Source organism: Phalacrocorax aristotelis, chromosome 1 (assembly GCF_949628215.1).
Source record: "Phalacrocorax aristotelis chromosome 1, bGulAri2.1, whole genome shotgun sequence".
NCBI classification, from domain to species: domain Eukaryota; kingdom Metazoa; phylum Chordata; class Aves; order Suliformes; family Phalacrocoracidae; genus Phalacrocorax; species Phalacrocorax aristotelis.
The window spans coordinates 100,013,511-100,038,371 of NC_134276.1; the positions used below are offsets into that span (position 1 = coordinate 100,013,511).

At 46.1% G+C, this 24,861-nt stretch overlaps 2 protein-coding genes across 4 annotated transcripts in view; both read left to right on the forward strand.

The window, feature by feature from the left end:
* The first annotated feature begins 211 nt into the window (after window positions 1-211).
* HMGN1 (high mobility group nucleosome binding domain 1) lies at window positions 212-8,732 on the forward strand. 3 transcript variants are annotated; one of them, XM_075099827.1, is made up of 6 exons: window positions 212-413; window positions 839-871; window positions 2,363-2,392; window positions 2,509-2,559; window positions 5,512-5,643; window positions 8,222-8,732. In XM_075099827.1, the coding sequence occupies exons 1-6, from the start codon at window positions 399-401 to the stop codon at window positions 8,267-8,269; spliced, it is 309 nt and encodes a 102-aa protein (XP_074955928.1). In that variant the 5' UTR covers window positions 212-398; the 3' UTR covers window positions 8,270-8,732. The 3 variants fall into 3 exon arrangements, with proteins under 3 accessions (XP_074955928.1, XP_074955918.1, XP_074955919.1); XM_075099817.1 differs by having other exon boundaries at window positions 252-413; window positions 5,512-5,648; XM_075099818.1 differs by having other exon boundaries at window positions 252-413; window positions 5,512-5,635.
* A 4,187-nt stretch (window positions 8,733-12,919) lies between these two features.
* The window catches only part of BRWD1 (bromodomain and WD repeat domain containing 1), a 62,965-nt gene continuing 51,023 nt past the window's right edge, over window positions 12,920-24,861 (forward strand). The window contains exons 1-9 of the mRNA XM_075099781.1: window positions 12,920-13,186; window positions 13,368-13,426; window positions 13,619-13,648; window positions 13,853-13,912; window positions 17,089-17,239; window positions 18,520-18,618; window positions 19,172-19,332; window positions 21,971-22,192; window positions 24,188-24,288. Of these exons, the coding sequence (XP_074955882.1) occupies window positions 13,123-13,186; window positions 13,368-13,426; window positions 13,619-13,648; window positions 13,853-13,912; window positions 17,089-17,239; window positions 18,520-18,618; window positions 19,172-19,332; window positions 21,971-22,192; window positions 24,188-24,288 (947 nt within the window). The 5' untranslated portion in view covers window positions 12,920-13,122. The remainder of the gene's footprint in view (window positions 13,187-13,367; window positions 13,427-13,618; window positions 13,649-13,852; window positions 13,913-17,088; window positions 17,240-18,519; window positions 18,619-19,171; window positions 19,333-21,970; window positions 22,193-24,187; window positions 24,289-24,861) is intronic.

A 24,861-nucleotide genomic window follows, 5' to 3' on the forward strand; every position in this document is an offset into this window, starting at 1 on the left:
CCCGCCTCGTTTCCCCAATGAGGCGAGGCGGGGGCGCGAGCGCGAGGTAGGGCCTCCGGCGGCCCCGCCCCGCAGAGGCGCCCCTCGGGTGGGGGCGGTGCCGGTGGCCGCCGGCGAGGAGCGGGAGCGTCCCCCCGCCTCCCCACCCTCCCCCCCAAGCCGGTTGGATCCTGTTGCGGTGCCGCTGGCGCTGCTGGGACGGGGGGGCGGGGGGGGGGGCGGCGGTGGGAGGGCGCTCTCCCTGCGCAGCGGGGCTGGCTGGTTGGCAGGCGGGGGGCAGGCAGGCAGGCAGGCGCAGCCGCTCGCCCTCAGGCAGGCAGCGCGCCCGGCAGCCGGGTGGGAGTCGCCGCAGCTCCGGAGGTCGGGGCAGGCGGCTGTCGCCGCCGCACAGCCTCGCCATGCCGAAGAGAAAGGTGAAGCGGGCGAGACCGAGGGAAGGGAGCCGCCGTGGGGGCGGGTAGCCGGGGTGCTCGGGGTGCTACCGCCGCACGGACGGATGGGTTCGGCGGAGGAGACGGACGGGGCTCGAGGGGAAGCGGCCGCTCCGTGGGCACCGGTGCGGCGGCGCCCGGCTTGGGCCGACGCCTTCCCCTTTGCAAACCAGCTCTATGTGGTCCTCTGACGGAGCCTCTCCCGGGGGCGGCGGCGGTGTCTGGAAGGTTCGGCGGGGGCTCGCCGGGCGCCGTGCCGCTCCGGGGCTCGGAATCCGAAAGCGGCGGCGGGAAGGGGCGGGCGAGCGGCGGCGGTGGCGTCACGTGCCCGCCCCCCCCCCTTCACGCCCCGCCGGCGGCGGCCTGAGGCGCCTGCGCCGCCTGACGCGGGGTATTTGTCTTGGCAGGTGACGGTGGCGGACCGGGAGGCCCCCGAGGAGGTGGGTGCCCCGGGAGCGGGAGGCCCCCGGGGAGGTGGGTGCCCGGGTCCGGGGGGAGCGGGAGGCCCCCGGGGAGGTGGGTGCCCGGGCCCGGGGGGAGCGGGAGGCCCCCGGGGAGGTGGGTGCCCGGGCCCGGGGGGAGCGGGAGGCCCCCGGGGAGGTGGGTGCCCGGGCCCGGGGGGAGCGGGAGGCCCCCGGGGAGGTGGGTGCCCGGGCCCGGGGGGAGCGGGAGGCCCCCGGGGAGGTGGGTGCCCGGGCCCGGGGGGAGCGGGAGGCCCCCGGGGAGGTGGGTGCCCGGGCCCGGGGGGAGCGGGAGGCCCCCGGGGAGGTGGGTGCCCGGGCCCGGGGGGAGCGGGAGGCCCCCGGGGAGGTGGGTGCCCGGGCCCGGGGGGAGCGGGAGGCCCCCGGGGAGGTGGGTGCCCGGGCCCGGGGGGAGCGGGAGGCCCCCGGGGAGGTGGGTGCCCGGGCCCGGGGGGAGCGGGAGGCCCCCGGGGAGGTGGGTGCCCGGGCCCGGGGGGAGCGGGAGGCCCCCGGGGAGGTGGGTGCCCGGGCCCGGGGGGAGCGGGAGGCCCCCGGGGAGGTGGGTGCCCGGGCCCGGGGGGAGCGGGAGGCCCCCGGGGAGGTGGGTGCCCGGGCCCGGGGGGAGCGGGAGGCCCCCGGGGAGGTGGGTGCCCGGGCCCGGGGGGAGCGGGAGGCCCCCGGGGAGGTGGGTGCCCGGGCCCGGGGGGAGCGGGAGGCCCCCGGGGAGGTGGGTGCCCGGGCCCGGGGGGAGCGGGAGGCCCCCGGGGAGGTGGGTGCCCGGGCCCGGGGGGAGCGGGAGGCCCCCGGGGAGGTGGGTGCCCGGGCCCGGGGGGAGCGGGAGGCCCCCGGGGAGGTGGGTGCCCGGGCCCGGGGGGAGCGGGAGGCCCCCGGGGAGGTGGGTGCCCGGGCCCGGGGGGAGCGGGAGGCCCCCGGGGAGGTGGGTGCCCGGGCCCGGGGGGAGCGGGAGGCCCCCGGGGAGGTGGGTGCCCGGGCCCGGGGGGAGCGGGAGGCCCCCGGGGAGGTGGGTGCCCGGGCCCGGGGGGAGCGGGAGGCCCCCGGGGAGGTGGGTGCCCGGGCCCGGGGGGAGCGGGAGGCCCCCGGGGAGGTGGGTGCCCGGGCCCGGGGGGAGCGGGAGGCCCCCGGGGAGGTGGGTGCCCGGGCCCGGGGGGAGCGGGAGGCCCCCGGGGAGGTGGGTGCCCGGGCCCGGGGGGAGCGGGAGGCCCCCGGGGAGGTGGGTGCCCGGGCCCGGGGGGAGCGGGAGGCCCCCGGGGAGGTGGGTGCCCGGGCCCGGGGGGAGCGGGAGGCCCCCGGGGAGGTGGGTGCCCGGGCCCGGGGGGAGCGGGAGGCCCCCGGGGAGGTGGGTGCCCGGGCCCGGGGGGAGCGGGAGGCCCCCGGGGAGGTGGGTGCTCGGGCCCGGGGGGAGGGGCCGTCCCGCCCGCTGACGCCGTTTCTCTCTTTCGCTGCCTGTAGCCTAAGAGGCGATCGGTGCGTCTGTCCGCTGTAAGTAGAGGAGCAAGAGAGGGGGATGTCCCTCCCGCACTCTGTCTGTGCCTTCCTCTACCGAGAAGGGTATTACCGAGCCCTGAATCTCTCCCTTACTTGTTCTTTCCTCTCAGAAACCCGCTCCTGACAAAGCAGAGCCGAAACCAAAAAAGCTAGTGGCAAAGGTGAGAGTCGCTGGGAAGAGGGGAGGGAGAGGAGGAGGCGAGCACTTTGCACAGGTGCCTGGCGGCGTCCCGACCGTCTCCTGTCGTCGGTGCGCACTCGTCTTCACACATTCCTTGTGGGAACACTCAGCTGAAGTATCATTTTCAGATGCTTCTGCCAGTACCTGCAGCGACATTCCACCACTGTTTGAGTAGATCCTTGTCAAGCACTCAAAGAGTTGTGCGGAAATGGGGGCACTGATTCCCAGGTGCTAGATGGAGGTTTGGAACTGAGTAGAACTACTTGAATGTTGAGGCAACATAAGATTGTTTTTCATCACTGCAGCAAAAAGGGGTAAAATATACTCGCAATTTAAAGCAGTATGTTAGGGCAGGGGAAAAAAAATTACTGGCTTTCAGGTCTTTGTGTGTTATGTGTAAGTAAGCACGGTTTAGTGTGATCTTTCAGTTTTTCAGTATAGCCTTTGCAGTGCCAATAACTGAGGTGTAAAATTCCTTGTTTCTTGGGAGAAATAAAAGAGGCTGTGTACCTGTTGGCTTGTTGGTGTATGTGTTTCTAAGTGTTCCTTTGTGATCATAAGCTTTTCTTTTTAATGTATGGATTAAGAGCATTTTAAATACACTAACACAGAACTCTGCTTTGCAGACTTTTTCATGTTTTCATTTTATTAATCCTACAGAATAGTTACTTATCAGTAACATACCTCTATTCCAGTGGTTTAAATATCAGCGTGTTCCCATTCTCAAAGTTGTAGGCCTAAAGAATTTGGGGAAGATTTCCAATTCTACTTCAGTTCTGGTTCTCCTGTTTTTCCAGCATCTGTGTAGTGCATCTAATTCTTAACGCTGCTAGTTGATGCTGACTGATACACATGATACTGAACTGCTGCCTATAAATACTTTACTTCTAGAAAGGAATGTTTCCACAGTTCATAAATGGGAACATATTTATGTAAACAAGTGCATCACAAACAATTGTCATCTTGGAATATTAAGTAGAACACTTTGCGCAGGATCCCCATGGAATGCTGCTGTAACGTGAATATGTGAACAATCTCTTTTTTTAATTAATTGCTGTTATCATTGGCAATTCAAATAAATGCATAACTTGTTTTACATTTGATCCTCTTTGTTCCAAAACTCATGCTGTCACTAAAATCTTTTGTCATTTGGAAACTTTCTCATTGATAACGTAAAAACCTCTTTTGTACTGATTGCGTTTTACTTCTCTAGCTTCAGTACTTTCTCACTTTAGCTGTCTCTGGATTTTCTTTCAATGGGTTGCAGAAATATTTCACTGTTACATATGAGTCAAATGATATAATTTTTTTAAATTACTGTTGTTTTTCTGTATTTGATCTATCAAAAGATGCTTCTTTGCATCAACTTTGTAACTTTTTTTAAACTTACCTGGCGGTATTTTTACTGGCTGGGAGATGTTTGCTCATTTTGGAGTTACTCGGTGGGATTTTTAAAAAATAAATATTAATGAACAAAAATATATTTTGATGACCAAACCACGGAAGTCTATGTTGTGAAGTTGTTACCTGTATTTGTAATACTTCATTTAGCCTTTAACTTTCTAAAAGGATTTTTTTTTTTCAATTAGCAGGTTTCCACTGTTTTCTCTGTGCTCCTGAGGATTTAAAGAATTATCTTTTCTGAAAACAGGAGCAAAGAACTTCTAAAGTTTTGTGGACATTGATGATTCAGTTTCCTGACATAAGATGCTTCAGCATTCTTTTTTTTTTTGTTTTGTTTTTGAGTTGTTTTTTTTTAAGCTTTGCACCTCACATACATAACGTAACCTACTTCATGTTTGTCTCCGGTGGGGTAAAGCACTTAGAACTTTTGCTCAGTAGTTGCAATAGGTTGACAAAACCGTATTTTCGGGAAGACAATATTTTACGTGAGCATTTGTGTAAAATACGAAATGTATTCAGATAGCTATTAAAAAGTTGCATGTTTTTTGTAAGGAAGAATGCGTGAAGTGAAGATTAGTATGGAATGCTTCTGACCAAATGTTTTCTAATAGTAATCCAAGATACACATTTCTACTCTACTATGCAAAAATTAGAACTTTATTTCTTGAAGTGAATTTTAGGTCAGAGAACAAATTAGGACATAATTTGACAAACACAAGAAACAATATTTTTAATGAGATTAGACACGCTTTAAGGTAGATCAGTGCAGTGGGCTTCTGTTTGGAGGTATAAACGCATTACTTCCTCTTGCCACTTACTCACATTGTACCTGCCGAGAAAAAGCATTATAGTTTGTCATTTATTGAAAGTTTTTGTTAGTATCATAAAATCATGTTTGACAGATGGTGTGAAAAACAGTGCATTTATGTCATTCTGAATTGAGAGAAATACTTCGTAAGTAGGGCGATCAGCTGGAGGACAGGCAAACTTTGTAGCATTTGATTGCTGTAAGGAACCTCTGGGAGGGTGTGTCATGTATTTATATCAATGAACAAATACCTCTTCCCTACCCATTTAAACACAGTCATGTAGGCACAGAGGATGTGACTGAGGTACTGCCAGAGGAGGACTGAAAATGATACTTCTAGGTGATGCATTTGTTTAGGTTAGGTTACTGAAATTCCTGCCTACTTATAAAAGAGGAAGAGTGTTTGAAGTGCTCTGCATTGCTATTTTTTATGTGCCACGAGGTTAAATCATACATTAGAAATTGCTCTGTCTAGCAACTGGAATCTAGTTAGCTTCTCATCCCAGTTTGATTCTCTCATTTTACTGACTGTCTGAAACTGTGATTGTTTCTCTATAGTTCGGAAAACTTGCCAGTTGAACTGTGTATCGGCTATTGGGTTGTTGGTAGCAGCTCTTTCTGTTTAGCAAGTCTGTCTTGGTTTTGTGTACTTTTTATTATTTTCAAAGTTTACCTAGTAGGTCATAGGAATTTACTTACTGGAAATTTATTTCATTGTAGGATAAATCTGAGGACAAGAAAGCTCAGTCAAAGGGGAAAAAGGGGCCTAAAGGAAACCAGACAGAAGAGATAAACCATGAACAGACAAAGGACAACTTGCCTGCAGAAAATGGGGAAGCTAAAAGTGAGGAGGTAAAGTTGTATTTGGTGCAAAGCAGCTGGAGAACTTACTGTACTGGTTTATCCAAACATCTGTTAGAAACATATGCAGTTCTTAAAATAGAATCAATTTCTGCCAAAAGCAAAATGTAGGCTCTTGAAACATTAGTAGGTATACCTGGAAGATACTAGTTGCCTCAGAAAGAATTGCAGTGATGTGATAACAGTCCCTGAAATGAAGGGAAAAGGTGAGAATTTTACCAAAGTTCCGATACAGGATAACATCCTTCAGAGAGGGGCTGTTTTCCCTGCCGGTAGGTCTTGGCAAAATGATATGTACAGGGTGCACAGAGGGGATCTTGCTCTGTGTGTGTGTGGAGGGGGGTGTCATCTTCAGAGGGTTTGGTTTGGGTTTTAGTCTTACTCTTGCTCTTACTGGAAGAGAGGTTCCTTCTTGCTACAAAAGTTTTTGGACAAGTGCAGTATTCATTTTCTTGGGGCTGGAAACAGTTTTCACTGAAAACCCAAAGTTGAAATGATTTAACCAAAGTTGAGGTAATATTCATAAGAGTCAGAGATGCAGATGCTGCTGGTAGGAGGGACAAGTGGTGCAGGGATGGAAGAGAGTGCGAGAACTGGTAATAGGTGTTGTTGCTGAAGACATGGATGTGCCAAATCAGTCTTGGCTGTAATACTGTGCTAAAATGGCCGTGTTGCTGAAGCTTTTGGAGTCACTGATCATCTAACTTAAAACGTCCTCCACACTGCATTCTTTTTCTGGAATGTGGATATAATTTAGTTTTAAATTTAGGACAAGATCTGTAGGGAGAAGCAGTGCCTCTTACTAGGGCAGCTGTTAACAACTGGATGAAGCACAAGGTTTCATGTGGTAACAGGCCTAGAATTAGTCTCAGGTTTCGGCAGTATTGAATGCCTCACTCTAATTAGTTCAGCGGAGTTTGCTGATGAGATTTCTTTTTTAATGTAAATGTGTGATTTGTGCTTCCTGTCTGGTGTGCTGAAAAGTAATTTTTTTTTAAGGTAGGGAAAAAAAGTCTTTCTGAACGCTATCACACTGATATATCAGTGTGGGGCTAGATCTTCAAGTAGAGGAAAAGAGTATTTGGGTTTTAGGTAGATGATGCATTTTGGTGGGCGAGGAAGGTACAGGGCGGTACTTGAGCATATGAGACAATTTACTCTGGGGCAACAGTTCTTCATTTGCAGGCTTATGGTGTGATCTTTGGGAAAAAGTTGTGCTATTACTAGGAATTCTTTAGTTGGCATAATGTTCTGTGTAGCTCTGGCTCAGTGTTACTGTCTCATAACTTGGTCTTTTAATTTGTGTATATAAGTATTTCAGTAATACCAACAAAAGTTAAATTTGGCAGTATTCCTCAGCTGGGGTCTGTTTAGTACTCGAGCGCAGAGGTGATGTACATTTACTAGGGATGGATAATGACTTCTGGGGCACGTCTTTGTGCTAGTCACACCAGCCAAAATTGCAGGTTTAATATAATACCTGAGTCTAGAAGAGGCAGAGGCATAGTCCGTCCTGTTGGACGTTACAGTTTTCAATCAGGACAATGGTGTCAACAATGCTGCTGTTAAGCCACGATCTCCTGAGGGGCCAGTGGCCGCTTCTGGTGGCACTGACAGACTAATTCCCCCTGCGAATGGAAATGGATTCGGTACCTCATCCTTCAAAAGCTTCCCCCAGGTGGCAGTAAAGACTGAAAGGATGTTAGGGTTCCTCTTTGGGTGCTGCTGCGATGGAACCATCTGTTCTGCTGGTGGCGCTGCAAAGCTTTGGAGTAACTGTAATTTTTATGTTAATAGATAGGTTGCATTCCTTTTTTTAACCTACGTTGCAAATGCAGTGAGTTTTCTGATCTAAATGGAGTTGTAATTTTAATCAGTGAGGCTTCTCTGAACTTGTCCAGAAGTTGAGGTACAGCATATAGAGATTTGACTTGAAAACATTATAGCTCTGCTGCTACGATTCAGTGTCACTGAATGTATTTTACAAAATTATGTTTAATTTAATGCAGTACCATGTTTCTAAGTCTAAGTTACTTTAAAACACAGTAGGATTTGAGAATTTGTTAACAGTGCTCTTACCATTGTTAACACTGTTAATTAACAGTGCTGCGCTGACATTTATATGCATGCAGTGTATCTATAGTGTCTTTTCTAAACACCCTTGTATGCCAGAATCTTAGCTTAGTCGGTTAAAAAGCCCCCTTTTCCTGTCACAAAGACAGTAATCACTGAAATGGGCTTTGTTCTTTAAAAAAAATAAATACTTTGTAGTGTGTGTTGAGTAGTAACAATAGCAACGTTCTGAAGATTCATACTGATGCATCTGAGGAGATAGAAGCCTTTTCAAGACAGCTCGTTTTTAGTAGGTCCTTATGCCAGGGGAAATAAGCAGCTCATGACACCAGTATATTAAGACCTTAAAGCACGGTGTGTAGAAGCAAGCCACAGTTGATTTGTACGTCGAGGTAGCTAAGTTGTGCATTAAAAGCAGTGTGAACTAAGAGGCTGAGTCACTCAGAAACTTTCTGCATTGAAGTGTTCTGGTTTTTCTCTTCTGTCTTCTTTTCAGACCCCAGCATCTGATGCAGCAGTAGAGAAAGAAGCTCAGTCTGAGTAAGATCTGGTACCAAGTCTTTAACTGGTGGTCCTTATACCTTTCTTCTTGCACAATTCAGAGGAATATTTTTATCAACTATTTTGTAAATGCAAATTTTTTAGTAGTTCTAGAAAACACATTTTTAAAAAGGAAAGAATCCCAACTCAACCCTTTTTTTTTACATATTTAGATAAGTGTAAATGCTTTTTTTAAGTGGTAAAATCATGTACTGGTCTGTTTTCTATGAAACCAGAAATTAATGGCATGTTACATTAAGGGGAGGGCTTTGAAGCCGTGATTAGGCTTCATATTCCATGGAGTGTGAGGGACTGTTTTTCTATCCTATTAAGTGGAGCATAACACAGATCAGACTTTGGAATTCATAATGATACGTTGAGAATGTCTTAACATGTTAGTTTTTTATCTTTATGGTTGTACCATCAGTAGAATTGCTTATCTAATAAAACTGTTCCCTCGTGTTGGATTTCTTGCTGAGTGATGTACATCTGTGACAACAGTTATTTTTGGTAGTTGCAGCTTTATTTTTCCAACAACTCTCACATCACAGCGACAAAGATTGGAAACTTTCATTAGATCTTTAAATACTGACTAAGCAAACGTTTCTGATTGGCGGACAGAACACGTTATGTCAGTATTCGAGACATCCAGTTTTAAAGGACAGCTTGTCTGCAAAGAGCAAAAGAAAAATATTTGAAATAGTCTTAAAAAACCCCAGAATTACAGCTTTTAGATCTAAAAAACTACGTGAATAAAAGCAGTTGTAAAATTGTTCATAGTGTCTGTGATCACCAAACAGAAGCCAAATAAATCTTGATGATGAAAGGATGTTTCTGTAGCTCCTGCATTGACTATCACAACTCACAATCTGAATGGTGTAGTTTTTGATCCTTAACCATATTCCTAATATTGTTAAAAATGTACTTTTTCAAGAGAGAGGTGGTGATGCAGGGAGTGAGTAGCAAGTAGAAAACGGTGGTTGCCGTCTTAACCTGGACTTCCAGTTTGAAAGCTGATAGCCCAGTGCTGCATCTGTTACCTTAAAAGAAAAAGTCAATAATCAGGAGGCATCAGTTGTTTTCATCTGTTCGGCACCTAAGAGTATGCATACATGCTCTTGTTGAACGTTGACTGATCGGGTGGTGGTGCTGTTGCGTTGGAACCGTATTGGAATTTCCCCAAATCCTGCCTTAAAACCAATACAGCTTCAGATGCCTGGGGAAGAGTGAACCTAGGCCGGGAACTTCCCCAGGCGGCTGAGTTTCTGCATTTGGTGCCACCCATGGAAGATGAGCCCTGGAACAGCCTGGGCAGGGGCAGCGGGGGAAGCACCAGGAACCTCCCGTGTGGCACCAGGGAGCTGTTAGGCGAGCTTGCCGTGCTGTGGGCGCCTGTGCCCGCGCTACCAGGCTGCAGATTGACACAGCCGTTGCTTCACATAAAATGCAGCTGTGTTGAGAGCTAATCCATGTAGTACAAAACTGTCCTGATTCTTCCTTGCTGGGTTTGAGAGAATTAAATCAATATTGTTGAAGATTTCACAGCCTTTCATCAGAAGGGGGCAAATTAAGTGCTTATTGCTTAATCTTAAAATAAAAAAATAAAATCTAGTACAGGATTACTTCAGTTCTCCCGCAGATTGCAGGGTATTTTGCTTTTTTTAACCTCATTTCACATTATTTTGCTGAATTGCAGTAGGTAGTAGCATGGCTTTTATCTTACCAGTCTATTTGATGCCAGCCAGACAACTCTCAGCCTCGTCTTGGGAGGAGTCAAGATCAAAAAGTAATGTTCGGTGGTTTTTTTTCTTTTTTTTTCCCCTCTTGAGAGAGAACTTGTTTATGCTCTTTTAAGTAACACCTGCAAGCAGTATCTGCTTCCTGTACGTTTCTGGTGCCTTTTTCAAATTGCCATACTGTTATTTCTAAAATACACTTTGCTTTCACCTCTAACTTACCGTCTTAAAATAATGCTTTCATTTGAGAGAGCATTTTACCATTTTTACCTCTTCAATATTTAAACAATATTTACCTTTTTGCTAGTTTATATATAAGTTGTCTTCCAACACTGGACCGTATGTGCTTCTGGTCCAGTTCCACCACAGCTGTTCCCAGGAGAGTGCACCTGGCTCTGGCAGTGGCTTTGGCTTCAAGTTCTTGGATACTCCAAAACACTAAATTTATGCCACTTTTTCTACTCGCTGCTTCCCCCCCCCCCCCACAATTACCTTATTTGTTGGTTTAATTTAGTAGTAGCATGACATTGCTACATGGCATTCTTGACTTCCTGGTTTCAGTAAGCCAAAAACACCAGTGAAATGACTAATAAACTTGCAGGTAAATACCCTGAAATAACTTCTTACCTCCTTTTTACTGAATTGCCTACTTTTCATGTGGTTATGAGACACTGATCGAGTCCTGTTGACTTTCAATGTCTCTCTACCATCTATTATCTATTGGTTAATTTATTGTAACTGCTGCCTGATACTCTTGGGGACAAGAAGTTATTTTTTATTTTATTATGGAAGTGGAAGGATTCAGCAAGGGTAAACCAGCAGCAGCTGCTCTTGCAGGGTAGCGGACTTGTGGTGCTGGAAGAAGGAGCCCCAGATCTGTTTTGAGCAGCACAGGCCGCTTGATGCAGTAAGGAATGAAGTAGGCTTTCCTAATTAAAATATGCCTAGTAAATATGTAGGTGAATCAGCTATGAATTTTGATTCTGCAGTAGACAGGCACTATTGCCTTGCTCCACACAGCATGAAATGCCCACATGTGGCCACAAGAACCCACCAGTTTGGCTACCTGGAAAATGAGGAATTGTATATATCAACACTAGATGTCAATTCTGCCTGTGGAGAATTGGAGTGGAAGGCATTTAAATTTGTCTGAGAAGAATTTCCTTGGGCATGGTTCAGAAAAAGCATTCTTCCCTGTACAATACCAGACACCTTTACTCTGCAGTTACGGACTGGAGTGACAGCTAATGCAGATTTGGGTACAGCACTATGGGATACACACGTAACTGAGAACCATCCGTTTCAAAATACAACACAAAGAGAACAAAACAAGTTTCTCTGAAGTTACTTGATCGTATTTGCTGCTACTAGTCGTTCCGGTTAAGAGAGTGCTGTTTCATACATGTTCACGCTGCACCGTTTTGGAATTCATTTTCTTACGTCAGCTAGATCACAGCTCTTTAAAACACAAACGCAGCCAGGATGCTGAAGTGCATCCAAGTTTAGGTAATGAATGCTGATTTGTTTGGCAATGAAAACTAGAGGAATGCAGGTGGCCTTTAAGAACGAAGCTTGCAACAATACAGGAAGCAGAAAACTATGGATCTCTTCAAAAGAGAGATTTTTTTTAATGGACAGGATGCCTGCTTTTTTTTTTTTTTTTTACCCCCCAGTACCTGCACTGTGATGCAGGAGCACTACCGAGGCAGGAGGCGATGAGGAGCAGGAAGCGAAGACAGCACTCTGCCTTCCAGGACGCACCTGCGGAAACTGCCGGCTGCTGGCCCTGCACCTCAGGCGTCCAGCTCTTTTCAGAAGCTAAAAGCACGTCTGAGGTAGCGAGAGCAACAAAAATACGCGCGTTATTTCCACAAGGATGCATAAAAATATTTTATTCTGAACATTCTAGAAGTGCATACGAAGGCACCACAGTGACAAATGGAAAAAGAAAGGAACAGTTCGGAGCTGAAACAGAGCACGAGTGTGTTCACTGCTACATTTACGCTAGAATTCGTGCTGGGCAGAGGTGACAAACGCGGAGGGTAAAAACAAGTAAAATCCCCCGTAAGCAGGCTCCCAGAGCTGCGGGGGGGGTGGCGCTGGCACCTGTTTGCAGAGGCAGGGCCAGGCGCGGGGGCGAAGCTGACGGTTTCGGACGGACGCTGCGAGGGCAGCGATGCCGCCCTCCGGACTGAGGTCTGGGGCGGCCGGGGTGCCCCAGCGGCGCAGGCGGAGCCCGCTCCGGGACAACCCCCGGCGCCGCAAGCGGCAGCTGAAACACGATCGATCCTGAGTAGAAAAAACCGCGGCCGGCCGTAGCAAACGCGCTCGTGCCGCAGCCGGGGCCGCGCCCCAGCTCCGCCGCTCCGGGAGCCTTCCTCCTCCTCGACCCCGCCGTCCCCCGCCCTCAGGGAAACTCCTTCCCGCCGGGCCCGCGCGCCCCCGGCCATGAACGGCCAACGGACGGTAGCGCCGCGCGCGCCCGCACCTTCTGGCTATGGCACCGCCCACCGGCGCTCCGTCACCAACCGCCCTCCTGGCACAATCCTTCCGCGCCCGCGCCTCTCCCGCCCCCACCTAGCGCCTTCGCTCCGACCCCCGACCACTGTCGCCCTCCCCGCACGTTTTCCGCGGTCACACGTGCACCCTACCCCCCCTTCCTCCGGCTCCCGCCGCCGCCGCGCGCAGGCCCCCCGGCGCTCGGGACTACTTTTTCTCTCCGCCCTCCCCGGGGCGCGCCCAGCGCAGGTGTCAGCGGCGGAGCGGCGACCGGTCTCGCGGAGGAGATGGTGGCGGCGCTGCCGAGGCTGCGCTAACGCCAGCGCGAGGGGGAGGGGAGCCGGAGCGCGAGCGCGGCGTCCGGCGAGGGGCGGGGGCGGCTCGCTCCCGCGCGCGGAGGGGAGGAGAGGAGAGGGGAGGGGAGAAGAGCAGGGGGAGGGGGGGCGGTTGGCTGGCGGTTGGCGGTGGGGGAGGGGCGGCGCTGCTGACAGGGCTATGCCGAGCCGGGCCCGGCCCGCGCCAGGCGCTGCCTGAGCTCTAAATCCCTGCCCGGGCAGCCACGGCCGCCGCCACCAGCGATCGTGCCCAGCGAGTGAGCGGCAGCCCCCGGGCCGGGGCCGCCATGGCCGAGCCCCCGGCCTCGTCCAGCTCCGCCGGCGGCGTGTCCCTGCCGCTCATTGAATCAGGTAACGCCGCCGGGGCGGGAGCGGCCGCGGGCCAGGGCGAGGGCTGCCGCCGGTGCCGCCGCCGCCGCTCCCTGCCGCCATCTTCCTGACCGTGCTTATGAATTACAGCCGCCCCGGGGGCTCCCCCGCCCCCCCGCCCCGGACTCACTCACCCCCCCGTCTCTCCCCGTGTCTCTTGCAGAGCTCTATTTCCTCATAGCTCGGTTCCTGACCACCGGGCCCTGCAGGAGGGCGCTGAGGGTGAGTACGGGGGCGCCGCACGCCCGGCCGTGCGGCCGAGTTCGGTGCCGCAAAGAGGATGGGAGGCGTGAGCAGCCGGGCCCCCCGCTCCCCCGCCCTCTCTCTCCCGAGCCCGTTCGCGGCTGCGGCCGCTGGAGAAGCCGGCGGCTTGCTCGCCCCTAACCCGCTGTTTCTTTTCCCTTCTCTCTGCAGGTGCTGGTGCAGGAGCTGGAGCAGCACCAGGTCTGTGTGGGCTCTGATGAAATCGTCTCTCTCGCTGTAGTCGAAAGTTTCCTTTACTTTACGAGTCGTTCAAGTTTCTTCCACTCTACTGTTTCAACTTTTTCCTCTCAACACACGTTGAGATGTTGGATGTGATCTGTTCCTCCCTCCCCATTAACCACTCAGTTGTTTGTTGTTTTTTTTTTTTTCTTCCCCTCCATGTAGTTGCTTCCTAAAAGGTTGGATTGGCAAGGAAATGAGCATTACAGAAGTTACGAAGAATTGGTGAGACTTTTCATTTTTTTTAAATAAACTTTTAATTAGGATGATAAGATTGATAATTAGACCCTTTACCTTTAAAAGTAGGCCCAAATCTTTACCTTCCACTTTTATTCCAGCTCTATTAAGACACTGGAGTTATTCTGGAAAGGGCCTTTAATGTCTTTACATTAGACTAACAAAAACACAAGTGGTGTTTTAAATTGAGGATATTGTTTACATAGCAGAGGTGGAGCTTGGCGTCGTGCATTGGTACAAGCCACTGCCTACGTATAGGGAAGAGCCAATCTGAAGCAAGGTTTCATTTCAGATTTTCATGAGCAAGTTTGTTAAGCGCGTTTTGATTTGACGGTATTTATTTTCTGGTCGGCTTCCTTCATCAGCCCCCTTCAACAGATTAGGAAATGAAATCGCTGTTCAGAAATCAAGGGTTGGCAGTTCTGGTGCTTATGAGTGTGCTCGTTATCTTTGGCTACTCACTGGTCATAGCTTTTCTTCCTAAATATTAGAAAGATAAGTGATCTCTCAGCAGCGTGTACTTCAGCCTTCTACAGCTGATGTTTGCTTTAAATGCTTTAACTTACATCCGTTTTGGAATGGAAAGCTGTCTTGGTTTAGTTTACTGCTTCTTAAATGGCAAAGTGCATTTGCCAGTTGAATCTTGTGAAGTGATAGCCTGGTGGTGCCTGCCCAGTGTGGTTTTACCCAGCTTTATTGTAGTTGATTTTCTTTTTTCTTCAACCAGATGTTTAGTCTTGCTTTTCCCTCGTGGAAGGTTCAGGCATTCCAGGTTAACTGACTGACTTCTCTTACCCATCAGTTTTGTGTATTGTTATAGTTAAATCCCCTTGTCTCTCTTGTGTAACACTTGGAGATCTCGGAATCGTATTTGCGTGGAGAAGGAATGAAATTTTGTTTAAACATTGTCTTAATTATTTGAAGTGCTGCTTAAAATGATAAAATGGATTCCCTGCCTTCTACTTGTCAGTGTGGTCAGTTGAGCAAATGAGGTTTTAAATTAATGCTTTAAGTCACTAAAAAGCCTAGTCTTGCTAAACAGGAATACTTTCAAGCTCTGACTTGAGTTTAGCAAACATGAAAGTAGTATTAAGTTTAAAAAGGATTGTTTGGGTTTTTTTTGTTAGTCGGTTGATTGCGGTTTTTGATCCCAGTTCTTCTGGTAAAAAGTGGTGGTGTTGGGAGATGTCATGTGTGGATTCTTCTGACTTCAGTACAGTCTCTTTTAACACTGTTCATTGTATATATACAGTTGTCAGATTAATTCTTTAATATATGCTGCTTCTACCTCTTTTTCCTACGCAATTTAAAAGGAATCTCTGCACAGGGTAGTAGTATTTCAGAATATCCAAATTAATCTTATGAAGGTTTTAGTTTCTGCTTTTGAGGGCCTTTGGGAGCCTTTTATTGTCCCGCTGGTCTCACTCTGAATTTGCAGAGACTGCAGACAAATGCAATCATGTGGTGCAATTATTTCTTTTCCTCTTTGTTCATCATGGAATTGGATCAAGACTTTAAAATAACAGTTCCTTCCAAAATCTGAGTAAAACTACTTAAAAAGGAAATGAACGGCAAGGTTTTGTATGCATGCTTCCGTCAGGGTTCACATTTGGAATATATACTTGATGATGATGGCATGCAAGCAAAATGGTTTATAATGCTTGGCATAAAGTATGCTGAGCTTTCTGTTCTGAATGTCATGGCTAGTACTGCTCTATACCAATTCAAGAGGCAAAGCTTATAAAGAAATTATGAAACAGTGCATTTTATAATCTTTGGACTGACAAATATATTTCTCACAACCAACCTTAAGCATCTGATGGGTTGATTTGCTTGCCTATATTGGGCTGTGTGGTAATGTTAACTAGTTTACTGATATTACCACCTCCTCAGTCCTCCCAGGAATACAACCTGTGCCACCACAAGCTTTATACATTACTGCTTTACTTGGATTGTTGCTATTAAAACAAGTATCGTACGTTCTCAATACTCTGTGCATTTGGGCAACTTTTTGTTGAACAGATCTTACGTGACAGCACGTGTTATTTTTACTCCCACTGTTCTGACGATGAGATCAGCCTTGTCAGGACTTTACCTCATCCAAGTTCAGTCAGTAGGCTAAGGGAATAGCATCATAAGCACAAGCTAGTTCTGCCTGCGTTCTGAGCTACGTGGGCAAGTGGCCACATACCTGTGTTGGTGTGGCCCTCTGCCTCTCCTGGGAATAGCCTGGCTGCTGAAGTAGCAGTGTGGCTTCTGGTTTTAACTGGTTTTTACGTGGCCAGATGGGAGAGTGGAGGAAGCATGGGGCTGCTTGTGCCTTCTGATTCAGACCTCCCAAATAGCTTAAATTTATTATTCTGATGGTTTGCTTTACTTGAGTCTGTGTAAACTCTATTTTGCATATTCAACCTCACCATTATTGTGATTGACATTGTAGTTAGGTAAGAATTTTTTTTTCATTGAACTCACAGAAAGAAGGGAAAAATAATCAAAAACCACACACATCTGGTTTTGACTGAGACATCCAAGTGTGTGTGTGGGTGTATTTTTTTTAGACTATGAGGTGTAGATAGTATGGGATCCCTCCTGAACGGACAGATGACTGTTTTGATCCTTTTGGTTTAAGGAAGTAGGGCAGTCTTATGCTATGTAGTACTGGTTCTTCAAGGAAACTATTCCCAGAGAGATTGTACTCAAAGCTACTAGTTTGCAGTTTAGCGAACAAGTACCGTGCAACTGAAGTACTAGTTGCATAAATTATTGTGCTTGGTTACCACAGAATTCTCCGTGATTTTGGGTTATGGGATTTTAAATTTTATTTTTTATTTTTAATAAGAACAATTGAGTGAATTGGGTAAAGACACTCATTGTAGGGTGCTGCACAAATGGGTGCCAGACATGTGAATATTGTGGGCTTTCAGGCATAAAATATTTGACGGGCAATAAGTCATTTTACTGCACTTATTTTCACTATGGCTCTCCCGTTCTTCGAGAGTTCTTGCTGAATTTACTAGATCAGAGCTTAACAGAATTGATTTTATTTTGTAAGTTGAACTTAAAAATATTTAAGCAATGTTTAATATACCTGTGAATATCGATGCTTTTAGATTGATTTGTTCTGGATGTACCGTATATATTTTTAAAACTTAAATTTCTGTCAGGTGCTGTCCAACAAACATGTGGCTCCAGACCATTTGTTACAAATTTGCAAGCGTATTGGTCCTATTCTGGATAAGGAGATACCACCCAGCATTTCGAGAGTGAATTCCTTACTTGGTGCAGGGAGACAGTCATTGTTACGTACAGCAAAAGGTATGGTTGGTTTATCATTTGAAATGGGTACGATACATTTTCCATTCGTATATGGTGAAGACTTTTGGAACACTTAAAAGTTATGAGCTTTCACCAAAATTGGTCCCCACTTCTTCTGTACTGTGTTTAATCAACCAAAACACTAGTGATCTGTGTATTAATGGTGTAACTATAAATTGATTGTTGTGAAGAGGAGGTTTTAAGTTGCATCACAAGAATTATTGTTACTCTGAGTGCTGAGGCTGCTGAACATGGCCACTTTTCAGTGTTACTGCAATATAATGAATCATCAGGACATAGGTCGTACTTCTCTAACATCTCCCGACACTCCCAGTAATATATTGGCTCATGTTGGTTTTGAATGCTCTATCTGTTGTGCTCTTTTCGCTGCAAATGTGAGAAAGTGACGCTAGTTTCCTGGAATTTTTCTTGGTTAATGCAGATGGCATCAAAATTAGTATTTGTGAATTCTGTATGTACACAGGAAGAAAGTCCTTGCCCCTAACTTGAAAGGGAATGATTGACAGTGCATAAGCACATGCTTTATTTGGTAGAGTAGATTTTAGCTTTAGGCTTAACTCTTTGAATGTTTCTGGGAGGAGGGTGTTCATGTGTTTGTATGAAGTTCTGTTGGGTAGCTGGATGTTGTGATGTGGGACTGGTTTACGGGATACTGTTGTGTTTTCAGTTATCTGCCCTAACTGCTTTAAAGGATGCACGCTGAATGACAGTGACTGTTCTATTCTGAAAATCACGATTGCAATTATTTCAGCATGAGTGTGTCAAAATAACTGTCAGCATGGGAATTCCTTTTAAGAATCGCAGAATTGTCAGGTTGGAAGGGACCTCCTGAGATAATTTAATCCTAACAAATATTCAGTAAATATTTACAATATTTATGAATAAATATTCATGAAAATGTTAAAAATCTTTAATGCTTCACACTGGGAACAAGTAGGAAAATTTCAGTTGGAAAGTTAGTTTTTGTTATGTGAACTGCAGGGGCATCACCATTTAGGAGTAACTTCAAAGTTTGGTATTGGTTGTGTCGGGTTTTTTTCCCCCTCCTTCTGTTACTACATTAAATGGATTTTTCTCTCCTCTGATACTACACTGTTCCTGAAAAGTTTTGGGGCATTTGGTGTTCCAGTTTTTTCAGTTGTTTCATTACTGTATTTGAGACCACCTGTAGATATGTTCTTTACTGTGTTTTGGAACTGTGGTTCTGTTGGCATTTTTAACTTGTGCTTATGATTAACTTCTACCAATTGGTTTTAAAGATTGCAGGAACACTGTTTGGAAGGGCTCTGCATTTGCTGCTCTTCATAGAGGAAGACCTCCTGAAATTCCCGTGAACTATGGCACACCGCCAAATATTGGTAAGCTCTTCTCAACACTCATCACTGCTTCTGTGAGCATAAGATACGTATTTTGGTACTAGGCTTGCTACAACACTGAGAATTGCCACTCAGAACTGGATCTGGATGCTTGTCTAGAGAACTTCATGTGCCTTCACTGGAGTTACGCATTGAATCTGCTCACAGCACTAGTGAGGCAGTAACCTCTAGATGACATATTTGTCTTTTGTAAAGCCCCTGTAGGTAAACCTACAGAAAAGACAAATCATTCTGCTTTGGATAGATGGACTCTTATATGATTTTAAGGTATAGAAAGGCATGGGAGAATAAAGGTAACATTTAGCACCTCTTATTTAGAGACTGAAGTTTTGACTGGAGCAAGTTTAAAGTGCTGTCTTGGTTTTATACATAGAAAAAATCGCAAATACAAAAAAACCTTGACTTTATGAAATCTGAAAGTCACTTCTAGTGAGTCCTTAAGTAATATATTAATGGCAGCTAGGTAAAGTAATGTTTTGGAATAGACCTGTTTTAAACGTCAGTACATTCATTCTTTGATTTCTTTGTGTTCTAGTCGAAGTACATCGAGCAAAACAATTAACTGGATATGCAAAGTTCAGTACTTCATTTCCAGGGAGCATGTATCAGCATGTCAAGATGCACAGGCGGATTCTTGGCCATCTTTCTTCTGTATATTGTGTTGCATTTGATAGGACTGGACATCGAATATTTACTGTGAGTTGATGAAATAGATCCAAATCTGAATATAGTTCTAGATGGATGTGAGGAAAAGAACTTTGAAATGCATGTTATGCTAAAACTGCTGAAGGTGGATATCAGTAGCATTAGTGTAGCTTATTAGCTCCATCACCATGCTCAAGTAGAACAGTTTGATGTAATTAAAGATCAGTAGCATGTAAGAAATTGTTGCCCTTAATATCTGGTCAGGTGTTGGCATTGATGTAGGAGTTTTATTCAGTGATGTAGTTCAATCATAGAATGGTTTGGGTTGGAAGAGACCTTAAAGATCATCTAGTCCAACCTTCCTGCTGTGGGCAGGGACACCTTCCACTAGACCAGGTCGCTCAAAGCCCCATCCAACCTGGCCTTGAACACTTCCAGGGACGGGGTATAAACAACTTCTCTATGTAACCTGCTCCAGTGCCTCACTGCCCTCTTAGTGAAGAATTCCTTCCTTATATCTAATCCAAATCTATCCTCTTTCAGTTTAAAGCCATTACCCTAGTCCTATTGCTACATGTCCTTGGGAAAACTCTCCAGCTTTCTTGTAGGCCCCCTTCAGGTACTGGAAGGCTGCAGTAAAGTCTCCCTGCAGCCTTCTCTTCTCTAGGCTGAACAACCCCAGCTCTCTCAGCCTTTCTTCACAGGAGAGGTGGTTCAGCCCTTGGATCATTTTTCTGGCCCTCCTCTGGACCTGCTCCAACAGGTCCATGTCCTTGTGCTCAGGGCTCCAGAATAGGATGCAGCACTCCAGCTGGGGTCTCACCAGGCTGCAGTAGAGGGGTAGAATCACCTCCCTCGACCTGCTGGCCACGCTGCTTTTGATGTAGCCCAGGATACAGTTGGCTTTCTGGGCTGCGAGCGCACATTGCTGGGTCAAGTTGAGCTTCTTATCAACCAACACCCCCAAGTCCTTCTCCTCAGGGTTGCTTTCAGTCCGTTTTCAGGCCAGCCTGTGTTTGTGCTTGGGATTGTCCTGACCCAGGTGCAGGACCTTACACTTGGCCTTGTTGAACTTCAAGAGGTTCACACAGGCTCACCTCTGAAGCCTGTTAGGGTCCCTCTGGATGGCATCCCTTCCCTCCAGCGTGTCAACTGCAGCACACAGCTTGGTGTCGCTGGCAAACTTGCTGAGAGCGCACTCAGTCACACTGTCCATGTCTCCAACAAAGATGTTGAACAGAGCTGGTCCCAATACCAACCCCTGAGGAATGCTGCTCATCACTGGTCTCCACCTGGACATCGAGCCATTGACTGCAACTCCGAGTTTGACCATCAGCCTATTCCTTATCCACCAGGTGGTCCATCCATCAAATCCATGATCCTCCAGATTAGAGACAAGGATGTCGTGCGGGACAGTGTCAGATGCTTTGCACAAGTCTGGGTAGATGATGTCAGTTTCTTCCCTTACCCACCAATGCTGTAACGTCATCATAGAAGGCCACCAAATTTGTCAGGCACGATTTGCCCTTAGTGAAGGCATGTTGGCTGTTACCAATCAACTCCTTATTTTCGATGTGCCTTAGCATAGTTTCCAGGAGGATCTTGCCGGGCTCAGAGGTGAGACTGGCCTGTAGCTCCCCAGATCTTCCTTTTTTCCCTTTTTAAAAATGGGAGTTATGTTTCCCCTTCTCCAGTCTTGGGAACTTCACCAGACTGCCACGGCTTCTCAAATATGATGGACAGTGGCTTAGCAATTTCATCTACCACTTCCCTCAGGACCTGTGGATGCATCTCGTCAGGTCTCATGGACTTGTGCACCTATAGGTTCCTTAGATGGTCTTGAACCTGATCTTCTACAGTGGGTGGTTCTTCATTCTCCCAGTCGCTGCCTTTGACTTCTATGGCTTGGGTGGTGTGGCTTGAACACTTGCTGGTGAAGACAGAGGCAAAAAAGTTGGCTTTCTCCATATCCTGTGTAACCAGGTCTCGTGTTTCCTTCCAGAGAGGGCCCACATTTTCCCTAGTCTTCCTTTTATCAGTATTTATCAGTATATCTGTAGAAGCTTTTCTTGTTGCTCTTGATGTCCCTGGCCAGATTTAATTCTGTCAGGGCTTTAGCTTTCCTAACCTGATCCCTGTCTGCGTGGACAATTTCTCTGTATTCCTCCCAGGCTACCTGTCCTTGCTTCCACCCTTTGTAGGCTTCCTGTTTGTGTTTTCTCAGGAGCTCCTTGTTCATCCATGCAGGCCTCCTGGTGCTTTTGCCTGACTTCCTCTGTGTTGAGACGCATCGCTCCTGGGCTTGGAGGAGGTGATTCTTGAACACTAACCAGCTTTGTTGGGCCCTTCTTCCCTCAGAGGAGAGATTGCTTTTACAGAACAGTACTTTCATTGCCCCTTGCCTTTACTGTAAGGAGCCCCCTTAAACTTATTCCAGACTTCTTGCATTATGTGGTATCGATCTGTGTTGATTGCAGTGTAATCTTGAACCATAAGTGAACATTTTGGGTTTTTTAATGTTGGTCATATGACTCTTTCTTTCAGCTTAAGTATCATAAATGGTTTTAAATAGAAATGTAATTTACCAAGTTGTGGGAAAACATAGTTAGGTTCTTTACAGGAAGCCTAAAACTTTTATGCTGAATCTTTTTTTAAAAATCCTTGCTGAGCATAATAAATTTCTTTCTAGGGCTCAGATGACTGTTTGGTAAAGATTTGGTCAACTCATAATGGCAGGTTATTTGCCACATTACGAGGACATTCAGCAGAAATTTCCGATATGGCTGTCAATTATGAAAACACTATGATTGCAGCTGGAAGCTGTGATAAAATGATCAGAGTGTGGTGTCTGAGAACCTGTGCACCAGTTGCAGTCCTCCATGGGCACACAGGGTCCATTACCTCATTACAGGTATGTCTGGGTTTTTTAAGTGTTTTTATATATTGAAGCACAGGTAATGTAGATGAATGGTAAGAAGCAGCCAGCCTACGAAACTCCAAGACAAGTTTCACTTAACAGTGTGGTATGGAAAGTTTGAAGGTATTTTGATAAAATACTAGAAAACAAGAAATAATTCGGGGGAGGAAGAGGCTGTTGTACCTGATTTGAAAAGTTACTTTGAAAAGTTGAGTCTGCTTTAGTAGTAGGATTTAGATTAATGGGCTGCCCTAAGATTAGCTAGCTATCATATTGGTAAGAAATGATAACCACTTTCCTTGGTTGCGTATTGAAATTGAGAAACATAGTTACATGAATGCTCTATGCCAATAGAGCCTTCTATCTTTGTGTTGAAAAGCAAGATTAGTACCTCATGTTCTGTTTGTGGAGAAAAGTACTTTGTTGTTGCTGTTACTAAGTTAAGTAGTAACTTGCCAAGCGTACATCTTACTTTTTTGTGTCCAAGTGCAAGGAACTGATGTTGTTTCCCATGAAGGCTGGCGCGTGAGTGGCAAATAACTCACTGTGCCTTCGATGATGACAGTCACTGTGGTTTTCACATGACTGAAATTATTTCTGCGTGACTGCCTGTGGGAATATTAAAATCTGAACATTTAAATACTTGTGTCAAAAATTAGTCAAAACCACAGGAGAAACCTACTTAAAAAAACCAAAAGATAGAAAAGTTCCTTGCCTTCCTGAAATTCCCAAGTATTTAACTGAAAATAGTGAAAAGAATCCTCCTTCGCGTTATATTCTCACCAGTAATATTTGAGCTGTTAGAACCAAATAGAATTTCTGGGAAGTATCATGTCCTCCTACTGTCTGTTACTGGAGACACAATATGCTGGTTTGTATGGGTGAGTGTTCTGATCCAGCATGTGATTCTTACAGCTTCCATGATATGGGTATTTGTCTTAATCTCAAAAATATAAGTTATTTCAAAAGTGCAAAGATGTTTGATGTAGTATGTTGTGTATTTTAGATTTGAAGGCATTGCGATACTTTCTGTGCTATCAGTAGTGTTTTGGATTCAGGCTCATTTTGGCCTTTGTAGTTCCTTATTTAATAGATAAACTAGGAGCTCGTTATCCAGATTTGCTGCGTTTTCCAATGAGACAAACAGGCTTATGTTGAGAATTGAAGAGCGGCCTCTTGCCAGCTTGTGAAGTTCAGAAAATAATTTTGCAGTTTTTGCAAAAATGCTGCCGCTGAGAGTAACCTTCATATTTGCAGAGTTACTGTGGCATTGATTGCATATTTTTTCTTTCTTTGGTTTTTAATAGTAAAGCACTTATTTGTTGTGTTTCTTTTATTGTAGTATGGTAGATTTTATTTTTGTTTAAGTGTTCTTAATAACACTATAATTGCAATATGTACAACTTATACGGCCTTTTCCAATGGTGGTAGTAGTAATTGGTGAACAATTTAATCAACTTGTATAACTTGAGTTCTGTAAAGTTTTCTGAAGGGTAGCTCTGTGCATAGCAATAAATCCATGTCTTAAAGAAATGTGTGAGGACTTCCTATAAATTCATATGTGATGCTGGGTTACATACTTCGACTATCTCATAACTGATGCTCTGCTTAATTAGAGAATTAAAAAGTAAGCCTGTCTAGTGAAACTTACTTCCTTTTCCTTTTTTTTTTCAGTCTGCTCTGCTTGTTACTTCATTCATTGACAAAACTTCTAGTGAATGATTGTGGTTAGTTAAGACTTCAAAAACAAAGCAGTGAATGAATTGGTTTTGTATAATGCAATAATTGAAAGATATACTTTAAAATAAGTTTGAGGTCTAGGAGAAATTATTTTGTAAGCATTAAAAATTATATTTATCAACAACACCTTTAGCAGTTTTAGGTGAAAAATGCAAAGTAAATAAAGGTTTTACATTAGTGTTTCTAGAAGTGCATAAACAGTTTTTAAATATCTCTTCTATGTGTCTGATTTTACATTCCTCTCTTTAGTTTAGTCCGATGGTGAAAGGCTCCATGCGATACATGGTCTCTACTGGTGCAGATGGAACTGTTTGCTTTTGGCAATGGGATACAGATTCCATGAAATTCAAGTATGTAAATGGGCTGCTGATTAACTCTATGCCATACTATGCTTGATTAAAATAAATCAAGTGCTTTTAACTAGCTAAGAAAACTAGATTTTTTGTAATAATAAAAATGTTGTGGAAATAATCTATTCCATAATTATTTTAAGGCACCGTCACTAACTATATCCTTTACAAATTTGTTATTCCATTGTCCTGGGAGACTAGCCAGGAAATATATTAACTTCTTAGAACACTAAAAGTACAAGTGTAGGACAACTAGAATTGCTGCGAGCATAAATATGTTGGAACAGTATAATAAAGCTTTTTGTCTGTGTTGAATTTTCAACAGTACTCTAGTTTCAGGATGTCTCCTACAGAACTTGCATGCAGAGTCTGTTCAGGATAGTTTTTAAATGTTCTATATGTGGTTGCTGTTTCTGTAGAAAACCAAAATATTATTACTGGAAAGGACAGATCTGGGGTGATCAGTCTGTGTCTAGTATTGTGCCATATAATGGTAGTTGGTACAAAATGATCCATTTTACATTAAAGCAGCTATTTTTAAAAAAGTACTTTAGAAAGCAGAAGATTATTTTG